Source organism: Prenolepis imparis, unplaced genomic scaffold, assembly GCF_030444845.1.
Source record: "Prenolepis imparis isolate NDT839.2.m4 unplaced genomic scaffold, iyPreImpa1.0 SCAF_99, whole genome shotgun sequence".
NCBI lineage: Eukaryota > Metazoa > Arthropoda > Insecta > Hymenoptera > Formicidae > Prenolepis > Prenolepis imparis.
This window is the reverse complement of record NW_028141257.1, coordinates 13,461-22,238: the sequence shown is the minus strand read 5'-3', so window position 1 is coordinate 22,238 and position 8,778 is coordinate 13,461. Positions and strand designations below refer to the sequence as shown.

At 49.1% G+C, this 8,778-nt stretch overlaps 1 protein-coding gene across 1 annotated transcript; it reads right to left on the bottom strand.

The window, feature by feature from the left end:
• Window positions 1-389: 389 nt before the first annotated feature.
• On the bottom strand, window positions 390-8,496 carry LOC145947557 (uncharacterized). Its single transcript, XM_083057351.1, has 5 exons — window positions 7,651-8,496; window positions 7,237-7,516; window positions 6,669-6,821; window positions 6,014-6,585; window positions 390-452 (listed from the first exon to the last, which is right to left on the bottom strand). Exons 1-5 carry the CDS (start codon window positions 8,494-8,496, stop codon window positions 390-392), a joined length of 1,914 nt encoding a protein of 637 aa, XP_082913477.1.
• Between the last annotated feature and the right edge of the window lie 282 nt (window positions 8,497-8,778).

The window sequence follows — 8,778 nt, the reverse complement described above, 5'->3', positions numbered from 1 at the left end:
TAATAAACTATAATCACATTGAACCTCGTCAATTTCTAGAGGAGGCCAAAGACATTGTGATCGGACACGTGCAAAAAGTGTTGCAAAAACACACTAGTGTGAAAGTGAACATTATGTTTAATGGCGAGTTTGTGTCGGGTGATAAACGCGCTAATAAAACTATCAATACGAAAAACTGTGAAATCTTTCGCACGTCTGATTTGCGCGAATGGTACGATCAACGCGCTATGGAGACCACGCTAGCATCTCTCGAAGAGTTTCAAGAACATGATAGTGGTTGGGCAGTGTCGCGAATAATCAATTAATTGTAAATATAAACAAGTATAATCCAATGCGTGCGGGATGTCACATTAAATTACCGCGAGAAATAATGATGAAGAGAGCAGTGATTAACGTGAAATCAAAAGACACTGCATGTTTTGCGTGGGCTGTGGTCGCTGCACTGTATCCCGCTGAAAGAAACGCGGATCGCAAATCTATGTATCCACATTACACAACAGTGTTGAAACTCCAGGACATTGAGTTTCCGATGACGTTGAACCAAATTAAAAAATTTGAACATCATAATGACATTTTGATAAATGTGTACAGTATCGAAGAAAAGAACATTGTCCCGATACGTCTCTCGGGGAGGAAAAGAAAGACACATCAACTTGTTGTACATGCAAGACAGCAATAGTGTTGAACATTTCGCCTGGATAAAGAATCTACCCCAGCTTGTCAGCTCGCAATTGAGCAAACATGGTCACAAGACATATATCTGTGATCGGTATGTATATTTATTGCAAATTATATATTAAATAATCATAAAATAATTATAAAGTGTTTATAATTGCTATTATCTTTTACAGATGCTTGCATTATTTCGGGTCTGAGGACAAGTTGCAGACACATATGGTAGACTGCAGAGAGATGAATGACTGCGCTATCCGGTTACCGAGCGATAAGGACAAGTGGCTCGCGTTCAACAACTTTAATCGCAAAGAACGACTTCCTTTTGTCGTATACGCAGACCTCAAATGTGTGCTGACAAAGACGAATAAGAAGGAAGAAGAAAAGAATTTATACCAACATCACCAAGTATTTAGTATAGCATATTATGTACATTGCTCATATGACGATTCGTTATCCGAGTATTATTCTCGCCGTAGTGTAGATTGCATTTCGTGGTTTTCCGAACAACTTAAAAATTTAGCGATACGCGTAAAGAATATTTTAGCAACTAACGTCCCCATGGTAAATTTAACATCTGACGTGTGGGAAAAATTTCATAGCGCGACGCATTGTCATATATGTGAGAAACCATTCATGCAAGATGACGATACACGCGTACGTGATCATTACCATCTGACCGGGCGGTACAGAGGTCCCGCGCACTCAAATTGTAATCTAAATTATAAAGAATCTTTTTGTATTCCGATAGTTTTTCACAATTTATCAAGTTATGACACACATTTCATTATCAAGGATATAGCTACAGCGTTTGAAGGGAGCATTGAATTACTTCCGATAATTAAAGAAAAATATATATCATTCACAAAAACTGTCAATAGTACCAACGATGACAAAGATTGGAAAGCTTGCATAAAATTACGATTCATCGATTCATATAAATCTCTCACGACAAGTCTCGATAAATTGATATCTTTTTTTTTTTTTGGATAAAGACAAACTCAAAATTGTACATTCGGAATTTCAAAATTGTACATTCGGAATTTCAAAATTTACCGATTGAAAATTTCAATCTATTAACACGGAAGGGCGTCTTTCCGTACGAATATATAGACTGTGTCGACAAGTTGCAAGATACGTGTTTACCGCCGCGCGAATCATTCTACAGTTCCTTGACCGGTGACACAGTATCCGAGAACGATTACGCGCCCGCTGAAAACGTATGGGAGCGGTTCTCCATTCGAACGCTAGGTGAATATAGCGACTTATATTTAAAAATTGATGTCTTGTTATTAGTAGATATTTTTGAAAATTTTCGCGATAGTTGTATCAAAAGCTATGGACTCGACCCCGCGTATTATCATACTCTTCCCGGGTATACATGGGACGCCATGTTAAAACATACAAATATTACGTTCGAATTGCTAACCGATATCGACATGGTTATGTTTATCGAACGTGGTATACGCGGCGGTCTAAGTCAATGTTCCAACAGATACGCTCATGCTAATAACAAGTACATGCAGTCGTACGATCCATCGAAACCATCATCATATCTCATGTATTTTGATGTAAATAATTTATACAGATGGGCAATGTGCCAACCATTGCCATATGCAGATTTTCGATGGGTCGACGACGTATCTAATTTCAACATCTCATCAATAGCGCTCGATTCGCATACAGGCTATATCCTCGAAGTAGATTTAAAGTATCCACAACATCTTCACGACACGCACACTGACCTACCGTTTTGCCCGACACATGACAAACCGCCCGGCAAGCGGGAAGATAAGCTTCTCGCAACGCTATATGATAAGAAGCGTTATGTCATACACTACCGCATCCTGCAGCAATGTATGCGACACGGCCTTCACGTTACAAAAATACATCGCGTATTACAATTCACTCAATCTCCATGGGTCCAAAATTATATCGAACTTAATACAAAATTTCGAACACACGCGAAAAATGATTTTGAAAAAAAAATTTATACAAATTATGAATAATGCGGTATTTGGCAAGACGATGGAAAATGTGCATAATCATGTCGATGTAAAACTCATCACACATTGGGATGGACGATACGGTGCAGAGGCAATGATTGCGAAACCAAATTTTCACAGTAGAAGCATTTTTTTTCTGAAAATCTAATCGCTGTCGAATTACGCAAACTCGAGGTAAAATTTTATAAACCAATCTATGTCGACATGTGCGTACTCGACATCTCCAAAACGTGTTTATACGAATTTCATCACGAGTACATGTCACCGCTGTATCGTGACAGATGCCGGGTAATGTACACCGACACAGACAGCCTAATATATCACATTGAATGCGAAGATGTATATGAGAATATGAAGCGCGATGTGAGCAAATTTGATACGAGCGATTACGCTGTGGACAATGCGTACGGTATACTGCTCGTGAATAAAAAGGTACCCGGTCTAATGAAAGACGAAAACAACGGCGCGATAATGACCGAATTTGTAGGGCTTAGAGCAAAAATGTATGCCTTGCGAGTGGATGGCAAGAAAGATACCAAAAAAAAAAAAGTAAAAGGTGTCAAGAGTAACGTCGTCGCGAGAACGATAACGTTTGACGATTATACAAGGTGTTTGAATGATGATATTGAAATGATACGTAGTCAGTCTTGTATAAGATCGAAATTGCACGAAGTATACACCATTCGCGAGACAAAAATTGCTCTAAGTCCGTACGACGACAAGTGGTATATCATACCTGAAACCACTGATACATTACCGTGGACATTATAAAATACTATTGTAAATAATAGATATATATTTGTTGTAAATATGTATATTTTGTAAAATATGTAAAAACTGTATATTGTATGTATGTATATTATATGTATATTAGTATGTATACCATGTAAAATATAAAATTGTATTATTTATAAAGATTATGCGTTAGATGTTTTTACAATATATTATTTGTAAAATAAACAGTGTACAGATATTTTAAATAAATGTTTATAATACATTATTTTTATGTATCCATGAGTTGTGTGATTTATCCAGTCCCAACCATTTCACATAAACATCATCGCCTTGATCGAGGTACGAACGTGGTTCGAATGTGGTTCGAAGGTGGTTGATCGAGGTACGAATGTGGTTCGAAGGTGGTTGATCGAGGTACGAATGTGGTTCGAAGGTGGTTGATCGAGGTACGAATGTGGTTCGAAGGTGGTTGATCGAGGTACGAATGTGGTTCGAAGGTGGTTGATCGAGGTACGAACGTGGTTCGAAAGTGGTTCGAAGGTGGTTGATCGAGGTACGAACGTGGTTCGAAAGTTGTTCGAAGATGGTTGATCGAGGTACGAACGTGGTTCGAATGTGGTTCGAAGGTGGTTGATCGAGGTTAGGTTCAAAGAAGAATTCTTTGAACCTAACCTCGATCAACCACCTTCGAACCACTTTCGAACCACGTTCGTACCTCGATCAAGGCGATGATGTTTATGTGAAATGGTTGGGACTGGATAAATCACACAACTCATGGATACATAAAAATAATGTATTATAAACATTTATTTAAAATATCTGTACACTGTTTATTTTACAAATAATATATTGTAAAAACATCTAACGCATAATCTTTATAAATAATACAATTTTATATTTTACATGGTATACATACTAATATACATATAATATACATACATATAATATACAGTTTTTACATATTTTACAAAATATACATATTTACAACAAATATATTTCTATTATTTACAATAGTATTTTATAATGTCCCCACGGTAATGTATCAGTGGTTTCAGGTATGATATACCGCTTGTCGTCGTACGGACGCCTCCCCCTCCCCGCGGCCCCCTCGCGGACCCTAACCTCGCGGACGCCTCCCCCTCCCCGCGGCCCCCTCGCGGACCCTAACCTCGCGGACGCCTCCCCCTCCCCGCGGACCCCTCGCGGACCCGGTACCAAAATCGCGGACGCTTCCCCCTCCCCGCGGACGCCTCCCCCTCCCCGCGTGACGTCATTCCCCCCCCCCCCCACGTGTCGTCATTCCCCCTCCCCGCGTGACGTCATTTCCCCGCGCCCTGGGTTCCCCTCGCCCATCACCCCCCCCTCATTGCCCCTGAGTTAGAACCGGCCTAGTATATCTACTAGTATAAACTAAATAACAATGGTCCCAGGACAGACTCCTTTTTTTTTTTTTTTTTTTGCGCTGTGGAAACCTCATGGTACCACTCACCCCCGGGTAGGGGATGAGGGTTATGTGGGACTCCTTGTCCCCCATCATCGATTCACGTGTGGATCGACGATGGGGTCCAAGACCTACGTCACTAAAACCACAGCGGGTGCCTTCGCTGGCGTTTATGGGGATGGCAAGGAACTGCCGAGCATGACTTCTTGCCATCCCCTGGCCCTACCTTCTCAGGAGAGCGTCCTCCCCGAAAGGAGGATACTCTCCCCCGCGAATTGGTCGTGCGGTCCTTTCCCGGTTGTGACGCAGGGGGACCGCCCCCACGTCACGCCCTCCCAAAGAGTTTGGGGGGCGGGGTCACGGCTCGAGTGATCCCGCTCGAGTCGCCACCCCCCGCCCCCGAAGCGGGGCTCCCTCACCCTCCCTAAAGAGACGGGAGATTCGGCCGACGCTCCGGGGGCTCTTCTCCTGAGGGCTCCCCCCAGAAGGGGGGGAGTCCTCACCGCAGGCAGTGGTGCCCTCCCACCGGCGCTCTATGGCACCGGTGAGAGGGCAGCCGCTGCCGCGTCCCTTCCCGGGGGACCACGTGCAATGGGGCCAAGTGTGTTTCTGGGCCCCTGTGATCCCCCGTGCCCCCAGGTCGCGGTTCCCTCCCTTTACGGGATCCGACCATCGGCCTGGGGGCACCGCCGAGGTCCTCCCCTGGGGGAGGAACTCGGCAGGGGCGGGAGCAGATGCCGCCCGACTCCCGGCCGCAGGGGTTACACCGTGCGGCCGCCAGCCGGGCGACACCCGCACCCGCCCTCCTCCTTGGACTGCTCCGCTCTAACGGGCCTCCTTACTTAACATCGGGCGAGGGGGGCACCGCGCCCCACGCCCAATCTCCAGTCTACTACTCCGCCCCCTCCGGGGGGCGTCTTCTTCTCCTGCGACGAGGGGGTCCGCCTCCGCGTCCCCGCCTTGGCGGGCCGCCCCTGTCGCCGCCCCCTCTACCACGGGCACCTCTCTCTCGTGCCCTCTCGGCCACCGCACCCCCGGGCCCGACCCGCCCCCGGCCACCACCACGGCGGTTTCCTCGCTCAGGCAGCCAGGAAGGGTCGTTCCTCTCCTCCCTGGATTCAGGGGCGAGAGGGAGTCTCCCCCCTCTTCCCCGTCTCACCCGCTCTCTTTCGGCCGTCTCCTTCTGCGTCATAACTTTGAAGCAGAAGAAGGAGACCGCCTCCCACGCTTCCTCGCTCCCGACCATCGCTGCTAAGATGGTCGGGAGCGACAGATCCTCCCCGATAATTTGGACAAGGACACGGCGCTCCTCTGCCCACGCCGGACAAAACTCCAGCGTGTGCTGCGCCGTGTCCCTGTCCTCCTCGCAGTGGTGGCACCTCGTGGTGCGCTCCTTCCCTATCTTACACAGGTATTCGCCGAAACACCCATGTCCGGCGAACACCTGTGTAAGGTGGAACGATATCCTGCCGTGAGACTTATCCACCCACTCGTCTAACACCGGTCTCACGGCCCCGACGACTCTTCTTCCCGAGTTTATTGGGGGGACATTTTCTAGGTAGTCCCCCCACTCCTCGATCATGCGTCGTCGGGCTTGCGTTCTGACGACGCCTCGGACACTCTCAGTTACACTGAAGTTCATCCCACGGAGCTCCTTAATTCTTTCGTACACCCTTTTGTGGGTGCACGCCTGGAGCTCCATGGGAGGCAATCCCGCCAGGGCCGAGGCAGCTGTATGCGAAACTGTGCGGTATCCGCGGACGACGCGAATGGCCACTCTCCGCTGGATTTGGCGGAGGACGTCTTTAAAATACGTCGCGTGGCCATCGCCGCGTCCGTCCAAACTGGTGACCCGTAAAGGGTCACTGAGTTTACCACGTTCGCATACAGCTTCCGTACCCGATCGTCTGGCCCGCCAAGGTTGGGCAGCAAGCGGCTAAGTGCCGCCGCTACCCCATTGGCTTTTACTGCCAGACGATCAAAATGGTCGCCAAAACGCCAAGTTCCGTCCAGCCAGAGTCCTAAGTATTTAATCTCTGCCCCAGCTGGACGGGGATGCCGTCCACGATAACATGGGCCCCTGGTGGCTTCCCCCGAGAACCATTATGAAAATAAATGGCCTCGGTTTTATGGGGAGCCACCTTAAGGCCCAAACCCTTAATAGAGCGCACCACACAGGCCACCGCCAGGTCCGCCATTCTCTTCGCGTCCCCCCAGTTATTCCCCCCGGCCAGGACTATAGTGTCGTCTGCATAGCAGACTACACTACAGCCGGGGGGAGGGTAGAACGGAGCACACTGTCGTATGTTATGTCCCACAGCAGTGGGCCCAAAACTGACCCCTGTGGGACACAACACGACACCGCCCTTCCGCGTTGAGTACCGGTTTTATCCCGGTACTCCAGGCTTCTGTCTCGGAAGTAGGCCTTTACGACCTCCACGAGGTATAGAGGGGCGCCATGATCTATGAGGGTGCCCCTCACCTTTCCCCGGGGCAGAGTGTTAAACGCGTTAGTGATATCCAACGCGATGGCTATCACCACCCTGCCCACGCTAGTTTCGGACTCCACGAGATGGCGGACGCGTAAAATCGCGTCCGTTGTTGACCTGTTCTCGCGGAATCCGAACTGTTCCTCGTGGAGGTTCGGCCCCACTTCCCTCATCTGCCTGACGAGTCGGTCGGCAATAATTCGCTCAAAGAGCTTACCGACCTCATCGAGCAGGCAGATGGGCCTGTACGCGGAAGGCGCTCCGTCCGTTCTGCCCCCTTTAGGGATAAGAACCAGATAGGCCTTACCCCAGACTGGGGGAACTCCCCTGCTTTTAAGCAGTCCGTATACAGCCGCTTGATCGGCTCCGACAGGTGCGTCAAGGCATATAGCCAGACCCTCCCGGGAATGCCATTTGGCCCCGGGGCTTTGTTATCCCGGGCTCTGAGCCTCTTGGCAATTCCGGCCAACTCGACACTGGACACCTCATAATCCTCCTCCCACGCGACGGGTTCCCTTATATATAACTCGGGAACCCTATCGCACTGTGGGAAGAGGGTCGACAATATGTTATCTAACACATCTGTGTCCAGTGCCTCCGTCACAGGGGGCGTCCATCTTCGCAGTTTCTTCATCACTGCTTTGTATGGACGCCCCCAAGGGTCCGCATTGAGGTCCTGGAGTTGCTCGTCCCAGGACCTCGCCATTGACTTTCTGATGGCGGCGCTCAGAGCATTACGTGATGTCCTGTAGTGCTCGAGCGCCTCTGCTATGCCCTCGTCGTTATCGCCGAGGCCGCGCCTCCTCATTCTCTTAAAGCTGGCTTGGACGGAGGTGCGTCTGAGATCCGCAATTTCCTCCGTCCACCAGTACGCCGCTCTCTGCGGCCTCGGCTTGGCTCGGGGCATTGAGATATCGCAAGCATTCCTTACTGTTTCCCCGAGCCATGCCACCTGGTCCTCAATGCCTTGCGGTGCCTCTGCACCGGGCCAGGTGGCTGAGAGCATGGCTGCCACCAGCCTGTCGGAGTCCAATTTGGCTAGGGCCCACCTTTTAAGTAGGTCCCCCCCTTGGGCGCGGTTTAGCACCCCTCGGCGGGTGATGTCCACCCTCATCCGAATATATAAATGATCGGAGAGGGTCTCTTCGTCCATCATCCGCCAGTCACTAATCCTGTCCGCCGCAGAGGGAGCCCATGTTGAGTAATGGACTCCCCCTGCGGCCTGACTAGGGTGCTACTCGACCCCTGGTTGACAATGCAGAGGCCGAGAACCGCTGCCCAATCCTCCAAGACCCTGCCTTTATGGTCCGCTCGCCGGGAACCCCAGTGCGCCGATTTGGCATTGAAGTCCCCGGCGACCACAATGGGTTCGGGGAATCTCCTCTGTACGATGAGTGATATCTCATCGAGGATATCCCGGAACGTGGCAGAGTCA